The sequence below is a fragment of the Hylobates moloch genome, unplaced genomic scaffold, assembly GCF_009828535.3.
Source record: "Hylobates moloch isolate HMO894 unplaced genomic scaffold, HMol_V3 SCAFFOLD_4, whole genome shotgun sequence".
Classification (NCBI taxonomy): domain Eukaryota; kingdom Metazoa; phylum Chordata; class Mammalia; order Primates; family Hylobatidae; genus Hylobates; species Hylobates moloch.
This window is the reverse complement of record NW_026652279.1, coordinates 61,966,029-61,988,691: the sequence shown is the minus strand read 5'-3', so window position 1 is coordinate 61,988,691 and position 22,663 is coordinate 61,966,029. Positions and strand designations below refer to the sequence as shown.

Below are 22,663 nucleotides of genomic sequence, written 5' to 3'. Positions count from 1 at the left end.
GGTCATGGGTCCTTGTGCATGTTTTCTAAGGGCAAACTGTACAAACACATACACTCTGAAACACTGACGCACAAGCGAAAACACACGCACGTGTTTGGGTCTTCTCCCGCAGCGCAAGTTTTTTGAAACTGAGCGGAGAAAGATCGTCTTTGCATCGTGTCTCACACTTTCGACACAATCTTATCGGGAAACGTAACACCTAAACAAAATTTTTTAAAATACATTATCAAAAACGATGACAATCCCTTTCGTCTGATACTCCTTTTTGTCTTTAAGCTTTGGGGGGGATTTATTTTGCGTTTCCAAACTGCTTCTGCCTGTCGGCGCCTGTGTGGAAACTGCGACGAGTCTGGGAGCGGCTGCCGGAGAGGCGGGGCAGAGGTGTGACGTCATCGCCACGGGGCGGAGGCGACAGTGTCTAGCGGGGGCTCCGCGTGTAGCGACGCCGGCCGCCTGGCTTTGAGACAGCGTGATTCTCCGCAGCTGGCCGCCTCCTCCGCCCACGTTGAGTCCTGAGCTGAAATGGCAGACGATCTCGGAGACGAGTGGTGGGAGAACCAGCCTACTGGAGCAGGCAGCAGCCCAGGTACCCACTCTGTGCCCGTGCTCCTACGGGGCCTCTCCCGGAGCCCTTCGGTGCGCCTCAGCCCTGGTTGCTTCTGGCGGTCGCGGTGTCCGCCCGGCAGGGGTGTGCACCGCCTTGGGAGCGCGCAAGCATCTCGGGGAAAATGGTGCCAGAGATTTTTTAACACGTGAAACAGACAACTGTGACATTAACTCAGAAGTGTCTGCCAGCCAGGAAGGATCCTTTCCACAAGCTTTCTCTTTTCCTTATTTCTTGAGAATAGATAAGACAGTTTTTGTGAAGAGCGGCAACTTTGTATGATGGTTAAGGGTGACCCATGAACTGCTTTCAATTCAGGCTGAGGTCAGAAGCAGGGGTTACTGCTTCAGACTGCTTCCATCCAAATCACGACTCCAGTATTCTGATACTGTTTAGCCTCCTTTTCCTCATCTGTAAAATAATGGTAACAATAATGTCCATTTCATAAAGTTGTGAAGATTAAGTGAAGTTAGTACAGTAATGCACTTTAGCACAGAGCTCGACATATAATGTGCGGCAAATATAAATTACTGTATTTCTTGTGGTCATCATCATTATCATGTAATTGAAATATTAGAACTGGAAGGAGGCTTAAATAGAGATCATCCTTTGAACTCACTTATTTTACAGATGAGAAACATAACCTAAAGATGTCAAGTAACTTGACAAGTTCACAAAGCTAGCTCCTTTCAGAAACAATACTAGAATTCAGTTAACACAATTTGAATAGTTTCTACTGTGCTCTGCTATGTTTACCAACTCCTGATGCAGTGGGCATTTCATCCTCAAGTAGAGTAGCATTAAGTAACCCCCCCATGTCAGGCTAGCCTTGAACTTTTTAAGTTCCATCACACCTATCATGCAATTATTGGTTGGTTGGTTTTTATCACTCCTCAAGGTCTGCCTCTTTTCTCTACAAGAGAAGACAGGGCCAAAGTCAGATTCATACTTCTGTCATCCACAGGGCCCTGCACATGTTAGACACTTGATACCTATTTGCTGCAAACAGTCTTGAAATACTAGTTGTGAAATATCCATTAAAAATAACCAACTTCATTTGTTGCATTGTTTCCAGAAGTTCAAGCCTTCAGGTACAAACTAAGCAGATGTCATTTTTAGAAAGGTAGCCAATACAACATTTCCTTGATTAAACTTCCTGACTCTTTTGCAGCCCTGTGGTGTTCCACATTTACTTTAATAACTACCCCTCCCAACTCAGGTGTTAAAAGGCTCTATTTTGTGATATGATTAAGATGAACAGAGGCCATTTAAGAAATAGTTGAATTCTGTTTGAGTGGTGAACGGGATCCCAGTTCTTGGTTCTAGTCCTCACTAGCTGTGTGACTTTCAAGTTATTCATCCCTTGGAAGAAAGACAATCAACATGTATTGAGTATCTATTATGTGACAAATATCTTCATAAATATGAATTGATTTAACCTTCATAACATCCCTAAAAGGTAAGTATTATCTTCATTTGTATAGGTGAAGAAACAGAAAAAAGTTAAGTCGTGTTCTTAGGAACACACATTGAAGAAGAGGTCTGGGAAGAGTTTAGTCAAGTGTGATTGATTTTGAAAGTCACGCTTTTCCCACTACTACTTTGTGACTTCTCTGGGCCTTTGTATCATAATCTGTAAAGAGCCCTTAAAGATCATCTTTTTTTAGGGTTTTACCAACCAACAGTTTTTTTTTTTCTTTCTCTTTTTTTTTTTTTTGAGACGGAGTCTCCCTCTGTCGCCCAGGCTGGAGTTCAGTGGCACGATCTCGGCTCACTGCAACCTCTGCCTCCTGGGTTCAAGCGATTCTCCTGCCTCAGCCTCCCAAGTAGCTGGGATTACAGGTGCCCGCCACCATACCCAGTTAATTTTCGTATTTTTAGTAGAGACAGGGTTTCACCATGTTGGCCAGGCTGAGCTTCATCTCTTGACCTCGTGATCTGCCCTCCTCAGCTTCCCTAAGTGCTGGGATTACAGGCGTGAGCCACCACGCCTGGCCCCCAACCAACAGTTTTAAACACTGAATCTAGTAAAACTTTAAATTGCTACAGCCTCCTTCATCTAAGTTGCCAGAATTCTCATGAAGACAATGTGTTGGAGTGCCTAAGATTGCTCTACTTCTTAGATTCTTTCTAGCCATAAGACTAACCTTTTTTTTTCTTTTGAGACAAAGTCTCACTCTTGTCCCCCAGTCTGGAGTACAGTGGTGCGATCTCAGCTCACTGCAACCTCCACCTCCTGGGTTCGAGTGATTCTCCTGCCTCAGCCTCCCGAGTAGCTGGGATTACAGGAGCCTGCCACCACCCCCAGCTAATTTTTGTATTTTTAGTAGAGATGGGGTTTCACCACATTGGCCAGGCTGGTCTTGAACTCCTGATCTGAAGTGATCTGCTCACCTTGGCCTCCCAAAGTGCTGGGATTACAGGTGTGAATCACCGCACCCGGCCAAGACTAAGCTTTGAAAATTGCTGGCATTAAATTTATCAGAGGCCTTTGCTTTGTTCGCTGCTCCTAAGCAAAGTAAGTATATGCCTTTATTTGAAATCTCCTTGATTATTCACTGGCAGTTTGCCTAACTGTAATCTGTACAGCATTTCTAATTCAAAAGAAATCATAGCTGAACCACATCAGATTTCCTGATTCTTTTTTTATTGATGGGATCTAGCCTTGATCCTAGAGCACAAGGCTTACTTACCTGACTGCCTTCTTGAAGTCTTTACTTAAGTTATTTGATAGGGATGTCAAATGTATTCAATTGTTATTTCAGACTAAAATATGTGAATTATGTTTTGTTTTGAAAGTTGCAGGAGAAATAATATGTTAAATCAGAGAAAGGAAAGATAGTTGTATTGGTGCTTTATTCCTGTTGTGGATTATGCTACCTGCCTATAAAAATAAACATCTTTTGCTATCATCTGTTCCCACTTGACATCCATGGTAGCAAGGCAGTGGAAGATTTCAGTCACTTACAAATACTTGTTGGTTGTACATGGTTTATAACACCTATCTAATGTGCCTATCTGTTTGTTGTCTGTCTAAGGAACAGTACTATTTTTTGGCTGTTCTCATGTCTTCTTAGATGTGGTATGTAACACAAAGTTTTCATGGCTCTTTAAAACCCGTCATTTTTTTGCTAGAGTCCTGCATTGCACTGGAGCTCAACATGGGACCTGGCACTTAATTGGTGTTTGGTGGATGTTAGCAGAATAAATATATGTGTGTACGCATGTTATCTGCTACAGAGTATGTAGGCAGACATATAATTTCTCATCCAATCTAGACACTTTTGTGAGTGGAAGACTATGCAATTAGAATTTTGCAGGGACTCTCCTGGTCCTTAAGGGATGTCTAGTCACTCCATTGGTGGCAATTGGAGTCATGGCCCAACATAAGACAGCTGGGAGTCACAGTGCTGAGTGTGCAGCCCAGGATGCCTTAGGCATAAGACCCCAGGAATCATCTAATGGCATCTAACATTTTATTTATTTCCTTATTCCCTGTAAACCTTCAGAAACTGTTTGAAGTGACTTATAGTAAGTAATACATTCAGTAGAATAGTGATCTGAAAATATTAATGCTGAAATGAGCAAATACAATGCCTGAGATTTTAATGTAGTTGACCGGTCTGGGTACTTTCTCAGTGTGAAGCTGAAAACTGAGAGAATGTCAATCACAGCATGGATTTCGTGACTTAAGGAAGAGAGCCAAGAGATTCTGCAGTTGAAAATGTCACTTGAGGGCCTGTAATCCCAGCACTTTGGGAGGCCAAGGTGGGCACATCACCTGAGTCCAGGAGTTTGAGACCAGCCTGGCCAACATGGAGAAAACCTGTCTCTACTAAAAAGACAAAAATTAGCCAGGTTTGGTAGCAGGCACTTATAGTCCCAGCTACTCAGGAGGCTGGGGCAGGAGAATTGCTTGAACCCAGGAGGCAGAGCTTGTGGCAAGCCAAGATCGCACCACTGCACTCCAACCTGTGCTACAGACTGAGACACTGTCTCAAAAAAAAAAGAAAAGAAAAAAGAAAATGTTACTTGATCATTTACTCACTGAAGATGAAGAGAATACTGTTTGCTTTCCCTTTTTATTTCAATGATATACCTATTAAATTACCAAGTCAAGTACCCAGTAGGCAGCTAAGTATGTAAGTCTGGAGCCCCAGGGCCAGATCCAGGCTGAGATACAGATTTAGGAATAGCTGGCGTACAGATAGGTTATTTTTAAAGAGCATGTTCTTAGCAGTCTGTAACATTGAGCCTCCATGTCTTTTAAGGAGGGTCTTTCATATGCCTCCCCAACTCATTCTGAATCTTTGATGACATCTCTTCCCAAGCATCTAATTAGAAAACTGAAGTGTTAAGACACTTCTGTGTACAGTGCCAGGAGACTGCAGGTAATAATACCAGCTTGTGGCCAGGCGCAGTGGCTCACGCCTGTAATCCCTACACTTTGGGAGGCTGAGGCAGGTGGATCACCTGAGGTCAGGAGTTTGAGACCAGCCTGGCCAGTGTGATGAAACCCTGTCTCTACTAAAAATACAAAAAATTAGCTGGGCGTGGTGGCATGCGCCTGTAATCCCAGCTACTCAGGAGGCTGAGGCAGGAGAATTGCTTGAACCCAGGAGGTGGAGGTTGCAGTGAGCCAAGATCGTGCCACTGCACTCCAGCCTGGGCAATAAGAACAAAACTCCATCTCAAAATAATATGATAACAATAATAGTAAAAATGCTAGCTTGCATTTGTTGAGCACTTACTACCTGCCAGATGCTGTTTTGATTGCTTTACATGTTCTAGTTAATTTGATCTTCCCAAGTACATCAGCAGTAGTTACTGTTATCTTTATTTTACTGATGAGGAAGTTGAGACACTGAGAAATTAAGTGATTTACCTAATACTATTTAATTTAATTCACCCAATACTGTCTATTTAATTGGTAAATGGGGGAGCTGTGATTCATATGCAGGCAGTCTGAAACCAGAGCCTGTGTGCTTATATTTCGCATTCTTATTATCAGTGGTAAGAATCTCATCTCTAAAGGAATAATCCGTTATCGGTTCAAAAAGACTCATAATTTAGAAACTCTTTTGTTTATATATCATTATCAAATTGTGTCTATTAGTTTTCCAAAGTTTACTCTTTTAAAGAACACTGGTTACTTGGAGCTACAAGTAAGCAGCTTTTCCATTTGGGCTTTGAGAACCATTTCTACCAGTAACTCAAACCTGATCCTGGAGCTCAAAGCTTAACATATATGGCTGCCTTCTTTAAATCTTTACTTAGTTATTTAATAGGGATGTCAAATGTAAACAAGACCCAGCTACTGAATTATTCTCCAAACCTGCTTTTTCTCCAGACTTTCCTGTCTCCATAAATTAAACCACTAACTACTCAATTTCACAAAGGCCTAGCAGTATTCTGATTTATTTATTTTTTTCACCCCTATATCTCATCCATCAAGTCCTGTTGTCACTACCTCCAAAACATATCCTGATTCTTTCTTTGCATTTTTCTTTGCTCTGCCTCCATTGGAGTATACATTATCATCCTTACTGCCATAAGCTTCTAACAGGGCTCAGAGTTTCCACCTTGTCCCTCACTCACCAGCTAGAGGTCTTTTGAAAAGAAGTCAGGCCACTTTCCTGCTTAAACCTTCCAATAGCTTTTTCCCTGGCACAAAGAATGAAATTCAGATTACTTACCATGGCTGGTGGCCACCAGGTCTTGTACTATTTACTCCCCTATAGTTTATGCTGTCCCACCCACACCAGCCTTCATTCTGTTCCTCAGTAGGCCACACTCATTCTGTCTTACTTAGCCGTTTGTGTTAGCTGTTTCTTTTCCTTTCTGTCCTGTCCTTCTGATTGGCTGGCTTTCTTTTTTTTTTTTTGAGCTGGAGTCTCGCCCTGTCGCCCAGGCTAGAGTGCAATGGTGCGATCTCAGCTCACTGCATCCTTCACCTCCTGAGTTCAAATGATTCTCCTGCCTCAGCCTTCTGAGTAGCTGGGATTACAGGTGCCTGCCACCACACCCAGCTAATTTTTGTATATTTAGTAGAGACGGGATTTCACCATGTTGGCCAGGCTGGTCTTGAACTCCTGACCTCTTGATCGGCCTGCCTCTGCCCCCCAAAGCGCTGGGATTACAGGTGTGAGCCACCAGGCCCGGCCAGCTGGCTCTGTCTTAACATTAAGTACTCAGTTCAAACGTCACCTACTCAGAGCAGCACTTCTTGATCAGGCAGTCTAGAGTTAACTATATAGGTGCTCTATTACATTATCACAAAATCTATTAAATTATTATGTTACTGTAATTCTCAGCAGAGCACTTAGCACCAACTATAATTTTTCCTCGTTAAATTAATTACTTTTTCCCAGCACTAGACTGTAAGAGCTCCATGTGAGCAGGTATTTCGTTTGTCTTGTTTGCTTTAGTTTCAGGGCCTAGAGTTGTATCTGGGTACAGAGAAGGCACTCATTAAGTATTTGTTAGTTAACCAATTAATTATTAATATTTCGTAGTCACACCTTGAAGACCTCAACCTAGGAGATCTTTATCAAAAGAACCTTGATCTGCTAGCACATTTGTCAAACTCCTGTCCAGGCTTTTGACAGATTTGGCAAATGCTGCTTTTCTGTTTTCAAAATTACATTAGTAGTCCTTGTAAAACTATGTCTTACTAACATTTTATTGTAACCATATTTGGATTTAATTTTATAAATTACATTTGGAAAGAGGACAACAAACTCTTTGTAAATAAGCCTGTAATTTTTACTGGTGACAGCTTTTGTCACCTAGATTCAATGTGCTTATTCTTTTTGAGATTGCTGAAATGAGCTTTGTAAATATTTTTGTTGTAATATCATTTTATGGTATATTCTTCAAATTATATTGCTTTATCCATGCTGAATTCCTTCTGGAAATGGAGTAGGGGAGCACCTTGGATCTTTTCTTTAAACCCAAGTACCCAGGTTTTTTTTGTTTTGTGTTTTTTCTTTTTTCACACCAAAGTTAAACCTTTACAGTATTAATTTTACATGTAGATAGTCTTGCATTATAGATGTTGTAAGGCATTGTCTCTACATATAAAATTCAGACTTGGAATATTTATAGGAGATGTTAATAACACACAACAGAGGATCGACTTCTGGGCCTGTTGTTTTCATAATCATTCGTCAAGCTCTCATGCTTAGCCTTGTTTTAGACACTGTACCAGAATTAGAGGGAAAAAACATAATCAGCTTACATTACAGGATTTACACATTGATGTGGTTCAGTCAAAATGCAGATAGTATTGACAGATATTCAAGGGCAAAACACAGAGACAGGATGAATTTTAAAAGCAAGGGGAAGGAAAGAAGAAAGAGGAGGGAGAAAAATGACTGTTGTTAGTCATTGCTCTATACTTGAAGGCTGTAACAGATGGACCCTTAGATAACCTTCATGGTCTGGTTTAATTTACTGCATATAATTTCCACAATTCTTTCAGATGATTAAATGAGTGGTTCTTGACAATTATGAACATTTAAAGGTGGAAATTTATGCATGTTTCCCTAAATTGCATGTCAGGTAGTTCCTGCTATAATTTTGCTAAATGTCCATGAATCTCTTGAAAAATATGACTCATAAATGTGGAAGGCCTATACATAACTTCCATTTCCTCCCTCAGATTCAATAATAATATATTATTTTGTGGCACAAATCTGTTTTTTTTTTTTTTTTTTTTTTGAGACAGAGTTTTGCTCTTGTCCCCCAGGCTGGAGGGCAGTGGCACAATCTTGGCACACTGCAACCTCCGCCTCCTGAGTTCAAGCGATTCTCCTGCCTCAGCGTCCTAAGTAGCTGAGACTACAGGCACGTGCCACCATGCCTGGCTAATTTTTTGTATTTTTAGTAGAGAGGGGGTTTCACCATGTTAGGCAAGATGGTCTCGATCTCCTGTCCTCATGATCCGCCTGCCTCTGCCTCCCAAGGTGCTAGGACTATAGGTGTGAGCCACAGAGCCCGGCCCAGCACAAGTTTTTTATCTGTTGTTAATCTGATATTCTTTAGTGGAACACTTCAGATGCATTCATAGAATTATACATTTGACTAAATATATCACAGCTTGAAATATAGTTTCCCCATTTTTATCAGCTTTCATAGAATTCTTAATTGATTTTTAAATGGCTAATATTGCTTATAAAAAGTAGTTGATCAAGCTCTTAAATTCTTATTTCTGAGTTCCTTGTTCTAGTTCACACTAGACCAGAGGTCAGCAAACTTTTTTCATATAAATCCAGATAATAAATATTTTAGGTTTTGCGGGTCCAGTCATCACTGTCATAACTGCTGTTGCAGTGTAAAAGCAGTCATAGAAAATAAATATGTAAACGAATGAGTATGGCTGTGTTCCGATAAAATTTTATTTATGGACAACAGTATTTGAATTTTATGTAATTTTCACATCACCAAATTGTCTTATTTTGATTGTTTTTCAACATTCACAGTGGGTTGAATTTGGCCTGTGAACCACAGTTCGCAAACGCTGCCCCAAACTCAAAGTCACATCGTGAATTGTATGTCACATGTCTTCAGGAGAAGAAATTTGAAACAAATCCAGAGAGAATTGTGTTTTACCTTAGTTAGTCTGTTACTTAGTAATTATCAGCCATGTATTAGACCAGTCACATATCTGTTAAAATCAGGTGTTTGATTCTAAAATATCTCAAGATTATTTCAGAAACCTTGAAGGTAAATAAATGAAGGACCAAGAAAAGACTTCAGCTTAAAAGTATCAGGTTTTTAACATTTTTGTTACAAATTGGATTTCTTTTCACTCACTTGGATTTTTATCTGCTTCCTTTAAAACAGTTCATCAAGTGAAATCACTCTAGAATTATTAGGTCAGCTTCTTTTATTTTCATTGTTCTTCAGAGGCCACACTTTTGCAGAAACAACATGCCCAGGAGGTAAGATTCTTTATATTTCAGTTGCGTTACATATAGGTCAGACATTACTGTTTTGAATTCCAAATAGTATTCTCACTTTATAGTTGTATTTGCATTTTTATTATATTATTAATACATATTGCTTGAAATAAGCATGGTTTTTGGTTGTTAATCCTTTTGTTAAAATATACCTTTATTTATTATTATTATTTTGAGACAGAGTCTCACTCTGTCACCAAGGCTATAGTGCAGTGGCATGATCTTGTCCCACTGCACCCTCTGCCTTCCAGACTCAAGCGATTCTTATGCCTCAGTCTCCCAAGTAGCTGGGATTACAGCCATGCACCACCAAGCCCAGCTAATTTTTGTGTTTTTAATAGAGATAGAGTTTCGCCATGTTGACCAGACTGGCCACAAACTCCTGGCCTCGTGATCTGCCCGCCTTGGCCTCCCAAAGTGCTAGGATTACAGGTATGAGTCACTGCACCCGGCCAGTATAACTTTACTTTGAAGACTTTTGTCTTAATGGGATTAGAACTGCATTACCATTTAAAGATGAGTTTCTGCTGGTTCCCATAGAAGTGTCGACATTTTTCTACCCACATTTTTTTTTTTTTTTTTGAGATGGAGTTTTGCTCTCACTGCCCAGGCTGGAGTGCAGTGGCAGCTCACTGCAACCTCCGCCTCCCGGGTTCAGGCAGATTCTTCTGCCTCAGCCTCCGGAGTAGCTGGGATTACAGGCATGCGCCACCATGCCCGGCTAATTTTGCATTTTTAGTAGAGACGGGGTTTCTCCACGTTGGTGAAGCTGGTCTCGAACTCCCGACCTCAGGTGATCCACCCACCTCGGCCTCCCAAAGTGCTGGGATTACAGGCGTGAGCCACCGTGCCTGGCTTCTACCCAGATTTTTTAGTACTTTGTATACTATCTTGTCCCTCTTTTTGTGCTTCCTCTTAAACTTATGCTGGCTTGGATAAAAATGTACTTTAGGAAGTCCCCTGACATGAGAGAAAACAATGTTGAAATCTTCAACATACAACATATTTTGTGCTTCTCTTCAGAGTAAAATTTTTTCCGAGGTATTTTGTTTTTCTGGGACTATTGTTAGTGCATGTTGTTTCTCCTGTTTTATGCTTCTTTTCAACCTGTTTGGTTTTCACTAAGGGATTCCAATGGGTTTTTTTTCTATTAGCATAATTACCAGTGTTGAATGTCACCTGGGCATAACTACTTTTCCTAACCCTGTCATACACCGTTGCTATCTCTTAGCATGTTTTCTCAAGTGAGAAAATGTCTTGACTGAATGGCCTTCTCTTCTTCATTTACTCATTCTCTATTCACTCTAGATTTATCAAATACCTGCTCTACGTGAGGCACAGTACTTAGCACTCTGTACATACGTGTATTTTTTTTTTTTTTTTTTTTTTTGATGTTAGAGCTTCATCACTGCACCCTTTTTTTTTTTTTTCGCCACAAACAAGGTCTTGCTCTGTCGGTCAGGCTGGAGTGCAGTGGTGTGATCATGCTCACTGCAGCCGCGGACTTCTGGGCTCAAACAATCCTCTTGCCTCTTCCTCCTAAGTAGGTAGGACTACAGGTGTGCACCACCACACCTGGCTTTTTTTTTTTTTCTTTTCGGAGAGACAAGGTCTTGCCAAGTTGCCCAGACTGGTCTTGAGCTCCTGGCCTCAAGCAATCCTCTCACCTCAGCTTCCCAAAATGCTCGGGTTACTGGTGTGAGCCACCATGCCCAGTCTTCGCCTTCTTTTGTAGTCCATCCCCTTCGACTATTCTCTTCCTGCTTTCCTTTCACTTAAACTTTTCCATTTCAGGCTTTTAATTCATTTGACCTCCCCCTACTGCCCTCTGCCACTTGCCTGCTAGGACTGCTGCACATCATCCCTCTCAGTGCTGCACATCATCCCTCTCAATGCTTCCCATCATCCCTCTCAACGCTGCCCATCATCCCTCTCAATGCTTCCCATCATCCCTCTCAATGCTGCCCATCATCCCTCTCAATGCTGCCCATCATCCCTCTCAATGCTGCCCAGGCCTCTAGCTCCTTCTCCTCCTTGAAATTTCAGGGGCCTGGGGTTGTTTGTACAGTGGCATTAGTGCAATGAGGCGGACTTAGTTAGATAAGTATGGGGAATGGGAGTTCCTTTGCTCTTGCTCTGCTGGCTCCAACCCAGGACAGCTGGCTAAAGCAGTCCTTAACCACGAGGATTTCTTCCAGGGTCATGCTTCCAGTTTTTAGTGAAGGATCACAAAAAATATTTAGTGTCGTTCCATTGATTTTTTCCCCCCTCAATTGAAGCTTTTTGAAATGTTTTTTGAACTGCCTTTTGTGTCAAACATGCCTTGTCTTAAAATGTCCTGTATTACTCTGTCCACACTGAATTACAGGCACACCTTTCTCTCAATTAAAAGAGAGTTTTCAGTGTGATGAAAAGAATTGCTTTAGCTTTCTGCCAGGGGACTGTGTCTAGCCTTATAGATGAATGTTTGAATTCAACATTTTGTATTAATAGTTGGGCATATTCATAGGTTATCAGAACTGGAAGGGACCTGAGGAATTATTTCACTTTCCTGTTTTACATGTGGAAACTCAAGGCTTAGATTGATGAATGCAAAGCTCGTTGTCACATGAATGAAAATCTAGGATTGGAATTTGAGTCTCCTAACCCCAAGCTGTTGTTGAATCAACTGATTTTCGATAGTGTTTATTCAGAGAAGAGATATGAATAAACAATTTCCTGTGAGATGATAAATTGTGTATTTTTTCGAGCACCTGGAACATTGATTCATATCTCCCTAAAATATCTCAGTGTTATTGACCTTTGATTCAGATATGCCGCTATTGCTATAGAAAGCAACAATACCAATCTAAAATTTTTGTTAGTTTTACAAGCCTAGCAATATGATTCTGAGTCCTGGTTTATACAGGAGGGGAAACATACTGGAAAAATGGGATAGGAGACTAAGTGCCAGTGGTCAGGTATGCTCACTACACCGGTGATTGTCAGGTATTCTGCACAAAGGACGTATTCGGCTGTTACTCACTTTTGTTATGCTTTTCCTCCTTTAAGAATTATCACTTTGCTTTTTCCCTCCTGGTCATAAAGAAATCATAGTTTTAGACCTTAAAGTGTGATTTTAATTGTCCTGTCATCTTGATGGAAAAATCTGATTTTCTTGACTCAGATTAGGAATTTTTGCTATCACCTTTTCTTAGCAAAATATGATTAATCAGCAAAGTTCTGTAGAATGAAGAATTACCTCTGTTTTCACCAGAAAACTCTTGAACTGTTCTAGTGAATTCAGTCCTATCCCAGGCTGATTTTAGATAGTTCATCTTTGGGTTAGATTATATGTCAGATGAGGAAATGGGTAAATTTGGGTGTGGGTCTAGGCCTGCAAGTGTTTGTATGTGCATATACACATATAGAAATAAAATAATTGTAGATGTGCTGCTTTTTTGGGGATGATCTTCATCAGGTCCACCAAGCTGCTTCGCCATTTCCTGGAGAGATGATCCTTTGGCCTTTCATAGTGGTAATTTTAGCTTTCCGTATATTTCTGTAGATGAATGTATCCAAGCAGTGCATTGGTATGAGTTACCTTCTCCCTCCCATGTGAAGGAAAGTGTTGGAGGTGACAGTTCTCACGATGTGTAGCTCCCCACAGCCATTTTGGTAAACAGGCTTATCCATAGGCACTGTGGGGGCTTTAGTGGAAATCTTGGTGATGCCTGTAGATTTTGGTTTAGGGATCCGTGTTGGTATTCTCTGCTTTCGTACTTCCTTGATCTTGAATTAAACAAGAGAACAAAAGGTAATTAATGGTACAGTCGGTGGAGAAGCAGAAATTGTTTAGGACATGGAGTCAGTTTGGAGGATTTGGCTTTGAAAGCACCAGTTTCTGGGGATGTATCAGATTAAAGATTGTCAGGTTGAAGAAAAAAATGTCAGTAAAGTAATCTAGTTTGTGTTGAATGTGTGCTGTGTGCACAGTTCTTGATAGAGATAGTGGTAGATACAGAGATGAATAGATATTTGGCAATCACAGTGTAGTGGTACATAAACAGGAGTAGTGTCCCAAATTAATCTCAACAAAGAGCCATGAGATTGCCAGAGAAAGGTTAATTTCGAATGAGATTGTCTTTAAGAGTGCTTCATGAAGAATATGGCATTTGACTTGGGCCTTTAGACTTTTAAAAGTTTTCACAGTATGAGTTTGGTGAGTTGGGCAGCTCCAATGATGATTAGCGGAACAGCTTGGTGGTATGTATCAAGAGCCTTATGAATCTTTTCTAGGATGTAGACAGGCAGGCAAGGATATTTGATTTTAGCATTGTTTATAATGATGAAAAATGGACAGTCAAATGAACAGGAAGTGTTAAATGAATTATAGTATAATTATGACAACATGCTATGTTAATGAGGCCAAAGCATCAGGAAAATATTTACTTAGAAATGTTAAAAGTAGAATTTAAAACTGTGTACATGCTTTAATTATTTACACGCGAAGAGAAAAATACTAAACGAAAATGCACCCATGCTATTGGTTGTTAATCCTGATTAGTGGACTTACAGGTAGTATGCTATGAGAAAAAGCAACACTAAATTGTTTTAAAAGACAAAAAAGGAAGGAAACAACTCGGAGATGAGGACATTTCTGTGAACAACCATATTATCCAAGCCATGAGCAGTAGAAGCTGCAGTTGAAGTCAGTGACAGACTAATCAAGTCTGCTAATATTGTGACTATAGCATTAATAATATCCTTCCCAAGATGGATTTCTGTGATGTCCTGTAACTTTATCAAGATTTAGATTGGTTCTCCAATTTAGTGTACAAAAATCTATGTTGGGATTCTTTTTAAATTGCAGATTTCTGAATCTTACCCCTATGCATTGTAATTCACTGGTTTGTGGATATGTCCAGTAATTCACATTTTTAATAAACTCTCAGAGTGATTTCTTCGACTCAGGTGGTCGGCCTACCACACTTGGAAAAGTGCTGCCGTAATTGAACTTCCTTTAGATGTAAGCTTTATGTTTTCTTCACCTGGAACTCTGGCATACCTGGGTATGCATAGTTCAACACTCTGAAAGGCCACGACAGATTGGTATGGCACACAGTATTGGTGGAGCTCATTTCTTTTGAGCAACGCTGATATGTGTTGGTGAAGAAAATGTGGCTTGGGATGGTGGTCACTGATAACTTTCAGGCCCAGCTGCCTGAAAATTACCGGGCTCCTACTTGTTTCTACACCATTGATGTGCAAGCTTTTGTTTTCTAGGTAACTCTAATTTCATTACATAGTTTTTTACCTCTAGATGGCAGCAAAGGCTTGTTATTTTATCAGAACAAACCCAATTGTCATTCCCAAATCTTTTTTTTGTTTGTTTGTTTGTTTGAGATGGAGTCTCGCTGTATCGCCTAGGCTGGAGTGCAGGGCGATCTCAGCTCACTGCAAGCTCCGCCTCCCGGGCTCACGCCATGAGTACCTGGGACCACAGGCGCCCGCCACGATGCCCGGCTAATTTTTTGTATTTTTAGTAGAGATGGGGTTTCACTGTGTTAGCCAGGATGATCTTGATCTCCTGACCTCGTGATCCACCCGCCTCGGCCTCCCAAAGTGCTGGGATTACAGGTGTGAGCCACTGCGCCCAGCCATTCCCAAATCTTTAAAAAAAAAAAAAGGCGGGGTGGGGTGACCTAGCGCAGTGGCTCACGCCTGTAATCCCAGCACTTTGTGAGGCTGAGGCGGGCAGATCACTTGAGATCAGGAGTTCAAGACCAGCCTGGCCAACATGGTGAAACTCTGTCTCTACTGAAAATACAAAACAGCCGGGCGTCGTGGCGCGCTCCTGTAATCCCAGCTACTTGGGAGGTTGAGGCAGGAGAATCGCTTGAACCCACGAGGCGGAGGTTGCAGTGAGCTGAGATCATGGCATTGCACCCCAGCCTGGGCCACAGAGCAAGACTCTATCTCAAAAAAAAAAAAAGGTTTTTTTTTTTCTTGTATGACTTTTATCCTTGGATATGTTTCAGTAAATGAGGTATGGAGCATTAAAATGTGTCATCTCTTGGATCATTTTTATAGAGCATTATGTCAAATAGCTCCAAGAAAGTTTTGTTCAAATTTGGAATGCATATTGCAAGAGAAATCCATGCATATGGCTCTTTTAAGACCACACAGTGAATGTTCTACTCAGAGTTGGAGGCTCCTGGGTTTCATCAGAAAGCAGATGTCTTGGAGGAGATTAAGCAAGTTGGAAAGCTCATTCATAGAAGAAAACGATTTTTTAATAAATGCTTAACCGAGTTCAACATGAAGACTGGAATTTGGAATTGCTTAAAAGTCTGAAGGATGTTGAGTTCAGTGAGGCAGAAGAAGTGGTTCCACCTAGAGAGCAGTAGAAAGAAGAGGAGTATATTCGTGGAATATATTAAATTCTAAAAGTATTGGTTTGTTTTATCCATAGATTCTCAAAAGAAACCTAGCAATCTAGAAGACTCCCTGTTTATAGTAAGTTATTAGAAGGCATTGAGTCATAATGATCAAAAGAAGTATAGAAAGGTGAAGTGTTTTCAGTTGTATTCAAAGTCTCAGTTCTATAGCCCGATTTCTACATGACTCTTGTTCTTTCACATTATCATGGAGCACAAATATACTAGAACAAAATCAGCATTTATGGGGAAACTATCAGATCTCAGACAGCTGGAGTCAGGATGTTTCCTTTTCTCTAAATGAAATTAATTTTGTAAGTGCTTTGAACTTTTTGAGCTGTATTGACAACATGTTGTGTAAGCAAGCAGTGTGTTCTCAGAAGCGGTCCTGACTCCAGGGACTGCATCACACCTTAGCTCTAGAGGTTGAGAAGTTGAAGACTCTCAGAGACCTCTGGTCATTTTGATATGTGGTAATTGAGGTGGTGTGGGACAGTGGTTGGATTCAGGGCTGCTTACTTCCTTGGGGACTCAGCTGTGGAATTCTTGGCCAAGGCCATGTGTTATCAGAATTGACAGTGTTTTTGTAGTTTTGTTTTTATCTCAGTGTTTAATGGGAAAGTACATAAGTAATGATGATGGATATGGTGATGAAAAGAAGGAAATGCTAAACTGAAGAAAAATATATTTGAAATATTATTGCCTTCTTTTCTTTTTTTGTCTTTTATATTGTTTGACAAATCACTGCTGATTTATGGGGAGTGGTGGAATGGAAATAAGAGATAATGAATCCGGCAGCTGGCCCAAAATTTCATAATGATGCTTTGGCTCTTTTCTCTTGATTTTTTTCAGAGCTCCCCTATTAAACAATAAAACTTTATCACTACAAGTTTTACACTTTATACAGGAAAGAGTTTTTCAAAGGGAAGCCCTTTGATTTGATTAGCTCATTCTCATTAACCTCCTATGAGAGATCATTTGGTTTTAAATAGTGTTCTACTGCTATGATTTATATTAAAGAGTTGTCCAGTATCTGATGCAAAGGTTAGAGTAAATAGGTTTCTTTATTCTGTAATGTATCATGGTTTGTGGTTGTGCCTAGTCACCTCCCAATCTCTCGTTCTGTGGAAATTATACAGTCGGCAGTGGGGGCAATCCAAGAATAAACATTGAAATAAAGTTTTCAAAATCCCTCCAAACCCAGTTGCCCCCACCTTGTGTCAGACCAAGCAACAGATGTAGCAATACTTTGTTAAAATAAAATATACTAACCTTAAATACTTGTCTTCCTCATTTGTCCTCTTTTTATCCATCTATGAACTTCTTTCCTTTTACTCAGCTTTTCTTGTTTTGTACCCTTTCCTCCCTCCCCTCTCCTATTTCTTTCTCATTTCTTCATTTGCACCCATTTAATTGTTTTAGTCATTCTCAGGCTTACATCTTATAACAGCCTTTGGGTAGTATCTAGAGCACAAGCCGTGGAGCCAGTCTTGGGTCTTGATTCTAGTTTTGGCACTAACTAGCTGTGTCTCTTTGAGCAAACACTTTACCCATGTAAACCTCAGTTTCCTCATTTGTAATCTTCATCTGGGGATTAAAATACCTACTTGTAAGTTTTCTTTGGGGAGTAGAGATATTGTGTAGTAAAGTCCCTGGCCCATCTAAAATTTCGGGTGTTAGTTGTTCCTGTTGTGATGATCATCATCATCTTTGTCTTTTTCCTTATATCACTTCTTAAGATGCCTATTTCTTGGTCATAATCCTAACTTCTTTGATTGTTTTACCTTTCTTGTTTTCCTGCTTTATCTCTCAACTTTCCTCTCTCTCCAATTATTTATAGGCAATATGTTGCTAAGGTTAGGAGTTAAGGCAGCTGAATAAGCAGTACTGATTCCTGGGCTATACTAACCACCTTTGACCCAGAAAAGGCCCCCTCACATGTCCTTTATCCTCCTTATGCTACTTTGTCTGGTCCTTGTGAATCTTTCTTTTTTAGAGTTCACCTAGAAACATTATCTGTTCTTTCCTGTTTTCATGTCTTTTGTTTGAAAAATGCAGTAGTTCTGTTAAATCACCTGGAAAGTCCTTTGGCCTTGACATTCTGTGATTCTGTGAAAAGAACAAATGTAGGCCAGCTATGGCTACCAGGTGCTTTATTCGCCATATGAGCTTTTGTTGAGCACCTACTATGAGCACTATTTAAGTCCTGGGTAGTATAGGACCATGGTTCTTAAATTTTATATGCCCAGAGAGCCTGTTAGGATGCAGAATCACTGCAGTGGGAATTAATAGGTCTGGGAATGTGAAACTCTGCAAAGTCATATGTGATTCTGATGAAGGTGGTCAATGACTGCATTTTAAGAAACATTGATATAAGGAGTTCAAAAATAAATGATAACTGATTCTTGCTTTTGAGATGATAGCATAGGAGGGGTAACAAATAATTATGAGGCAGAATGATGTGCAGTAATAGAATTACAGACAGCAGTTTTGGAAACTCAGTGGAAAACTAAAAAGTAAGGAAGGTTTTCCAGAGGAAGTGACACATGTGGGATGAGTGGGATTTTAGTATGAGGAACAAAGGAAGAAGAGTATTTCAGCCCTACAAACAGCATGATCAAAGGTAAGAAAGCCCAGTAGTATGTGGGAGGATAGTTAGTCTGGTGTCCTGGTGAAGATATGAGGGTATGTCCGGAGTTTCAAAGGGAGATGAAACGAAAGATGAAGGCCACGGTAGAAGGTTTGGACTTCGGGCGCTAAGCAATTTTAAGTGCTGTTTTCTGGGAGGCTGGAGAATTGCCGTGATCAGAATGGTATTTAAGGCTGGATTATAGAGGTGAGGATTTAAGTGTAGTAGATTAACTATCTTACAGTACCATCTGTCCTAAAGTCTGGGCTTGGGGAGTAGTAGTACAAATAAGCGGGGAGGACAGAGAAAGAAATAATATGACAGAGTGGAAGATGAGCAGAGAAGTGGAAAATAGTTCCCAGATGTTGAACCTGAGCAGTGGGGAAGGTGATGGACCATCAATAGAGGCGAGACAGAGCAGTTCAAGAAAGATAGTATATTGCGTTATGGGCACATACTAAGTTTGAAGTGTATAGTTGGGCCTTCCATGTGGAACTGTTTGGTAGAGTTGAAATTTTGGAGATGTTGCTTTGAGGATCATGGTAGAGAAATTGTTGATACTATTCTAGTGCCTGAGACAGCCAGAGAGAAAAATGTAATTCCCACTCAGCTGCCGCCCTTTTCTTCTCCCACCATAGGTACTTCTACATCCCTTTCCTGGAGCCTGAGATGAATTTTGTGGGACCCTACCATGTGCCCACATCCTCTGCACAAGGCCACTCTATCTTACTGATAAGAATGTAACTAGTTCTGAGAACAGCCACCTAAGGAGGCATTTCTTCCCATTACTTGAACAGTACATAGTGATTGAACCATTATCCAGGGAGTGATTGGCTTGCTAGGGGAAAGGAAATCCTGCGCCTCTCTTCCAGTAACCTGGCTGGCCCCTCAGCCATTGTGTCTGAACCAAACAGATTACATAAACTTGTACTCTCAGAAGGGTTTGCCACTTCGTGGCACAGAGCCATGCAGTAAGGACAGGATAGCCTCCCTAAAGCATATTTCCTTCCTCATTAGCAGTCTGAGAAAAACCTGGAATAGGACCATATTTGATAGGTTTGGCCTAAAAAAATAGTAATAATCGTCCATTGTTCTCCCTAGTCTTCTCATTGTCCTTAAAAGCTATAATCAGGAGCCTCAGAAGCATTTATATTTTTCAGTTTCTGTAATTAATACACACTCTTATAATCAGAAAATTTCATATGAAATAAATGGGCTGCTTATATAAATTACTATGAGAGCTGTTCTTCTCAGCATGATCCCTACTCACTGATTCCCTCCCTGTTACCCTAAAGGAAGAACTATCTGCCTCTTATGTTATGGAACTTTTGAGGACCTCTTGCAGTTTTTAGTTAGCTCCTGTTTATATAAAACAGTGGTTTTCTGAGGCTTCAAAAGTGACTGATCTCAGGCACAGTGAATTCAGGCAAGAACACCATGAAAAGGCATAAGAATAGAAAAAGAATAGCTTTTTCTGGTTAAAGAGAAGAGAGGAAAAAAAAACAGCCAAACCACTAATTGTAAAGGATAATAATGCATTTTTGAGGAATTACTTTGAGTTGTTTGAAGAGTGTCTGTGTTGATGCAGATTATTGTATTGTGAGGGGAGACATAGGAGCCAACTTGACAACTTTCCTTTGCAGTGGCAGTTTTTACTTGGGATGCTTCCTTGGTTTGCAGTTTTGTACTCCTGAATTTGGAGACTGACAAGGTTGAACTCTAACACTTCTCCTTCTGACCTGGGAAGATACATAGTGATTATTTCTAAAAAATGATTTTGGGAGTGCCAGTCTTATTAAGTTACAGTGTTCCTTGAGAAATAGAAATCCAGATTTAGAGTGTACCATCTGGGAAAATTTTCTGTTTCTGCAAAGGCAGAATCACACCAAATGTGGCCTAAGTTGGTGGTGCTTGTCTTTATAGTGGCTGGACCTTGATCCCTTGATTGCCTTTTCTGAAAGTCTTGGGTCATTATCATGACTGTCAAGGCAGCCACCTACTTATAAGCTCAGATGTGCATGGTTGTGATGCTCCTTCCATGAATCATTTTCACTCACTTCTGATGCATTTCTGTCCCATCATCTCTGAGGCTAATCAGGTACCTCCTACTCTGCACGTATTGATTGCCTGTCCAAGCTCATTCTTCATGCTTGGCATTTGTGTCCTTTGATTATAGAATCTTGCCTTAGGATAAAGTGGACACTGACTGCACCTTTTGTCTTCTGAGAACAGTCTCCTAATGAGAACATGAGCTTCTCTTTGGACTTGCTTTCTCACATCTCCTATCCCAGGTCAGTCTTCCCTGTGCCTGCCCATTTGTGTGGGGCTTGGCTTCTCACATTCATTATCTCTTGTCACCCTAACAGTGGCTTCAGGGAAGCAGGTGGAGTTGGAAGGAGAGGCAAATCACTATTGGCTATGGTGATCATGGAAGGTTTCAGAAGAGGCGAGCATTGATACAGACCCTTCAGTGTGGGTCTTACTTCACTTGACAAGAGATGAAAATTGTGTCCATGTAGAGAAGTGGGGAGGAGAAAGGGGAAAGCCCTGCATATGTTTAGGAACATTCTGAGTGTTCTGGCTGAAGTGGCAGATTTGTGAGGTGAAGCACAAGGAGGTAACATTAGATAACCTGTCTGTTACCACAGATAGTGGAAAGGATCAAATTCAACTATAATGAATTTAAAACCCCTTGCAACTCAGTGTGTTGCCATGGAAAGAGAATGGGGCAACAGAATCAAACTGTTTTCACTCCTCAGTTTTGTGACATACTAACAAGATGACCTGGAACAGCTTTCCTTAGGTGTCAGAGTTTTAATCTACTTATCCCTGAAGTTGTCATAATACCTACTTTGTAGGGTTGTTGTAAAATAAAATAATATTGTATAATGGATTTGTTTTTTGCCCTCCCTTTTATAATGTGTTACCTCACTACGCAGAAACCTTCTGTGAAGACACAGAGACTCCCTAGTGCTGTATTCATGGTTCTTCACAATCAACAGGTCTGTGCCCTTTAAGCCTTATCCTGCCCCAACCATCTCAACTTCATCCACATTGCACTGCTCGCTGAGCACAGTTGAGCTCTTAGTTACCTTTTAAGCTACGCCTTAACTCCCACCTTTTATTCCAAACTTTAACATCTGCATTGCTGCCTGGCACAACAATGAGCAATATTGCGTGCTTCATAAATATTTGTTGGCTCATTCTTGTAGGTGATTGGTTGAGGAATGAAGGAAGCCTGTATCCTAATAGAAGACATTCATGCCTCTGGTGGTTATAAGCTAATAATACAGAGGGAATTGCAGCTTCTCAGAGAGGATGTTTTAGAAAGGTCTAAACAGTAGAGAGTTATCTCTTCAATTCTTGGGATTCCTGCTGAAAACCAATTCCCTTCTCCCCCGACTCCATTTAAAGCTAAGGTGGTTGGTTTCTAGACTCTATTTCTCCCAAGGGCACATGAAAAATGGAAAGCTCTAGTTGACCTGAAAATTCTAGTTTATAATTTAGGTATCTTTGAAAGAGACAGAAGTACAAAATACTGTAATAATACAAAAATAAATGTTCAAGTATGAACATGCTCTGGGCCAGTTTGTCAAGTAAGTGGAAACAATTATACAACAAAACTCTTCAGTATAGGTTTTTGAAGTTGCTTTGAGGCTTATGTTTAGTCAGATTCAAAGTTCTCATCTCTAGACACCAGACATAGGAGTTTTCATATGAGTTGTCAGATTTTTCCTACAGTGTTATATAAGAGTGGAACTGGCTTATAGAGTCACTTAGTCCATCTCTTTAATGTGGTGATTTTTAACCAGAGGGCAATTTTTCCCTCCAGGGAATATTTAGCCATGTCTGGAGACATTATTGTCACAGTTGGGGGATGCTACATGGTGTGTAAGTAGAAGCCAGGGATGCTCCTAAACATTATACAGTGCATGAACACCTCCTCCTTCCCCACAACAAAGAGTTAACCAGGCCAAAACCATTAATAGTCCTAAAGTTGAAAGAATGCTCTAATGGGGAGGAAAAGCTGATAGGATTAGGGGTAAGA

The 22,663-nt window shown here is 40.6% G+C and overlaps 2 protein-coding genes across 2 annotated transcripts in view; one reads left to right on the top strand and one right to left on the bottom strand.

Annotated features, from left to right (window-relative positions):
* Positions 1–399: 399 nt before the first annotated feature.
* The window catches only part of CMSS1 (cms1 ribosomal small subunit homolog), a 362,094-nt gene continuing 339,830 nt past the window's right edge, over positions 400–22,663 (top strand). The window contains exon 1 of the mRNA XM_032150320.2: positions 400–586. Within this exon, the coding sequence (XP_032006211.1) occupies positions 523–586 (64 nt within the window). The 5' untranslated portion in view covers positions 400–522. The remainder of the gene's footprint in view (positions 587–22,663) is intronic.
* Positions 12,586–22,663, bottom strand: part of LOC116467018 (filamin A-interacting protein 1-like) — a 100,859-nt gene continuing 90,781 nt past the window's right edge. Inside the window, exon 4 of the mRNA XM_058437609.1 lies at positions 12,586–13,338. Within this exon, the coding sequence (XP_058293592.1) occupies positions 13,194–13,338 (145 nt within the window). The 3' untranslated portion in view covers positions 12,586–13,193. The remainder of the gene's footprint in view (positions 13,339–22,663) is intronic.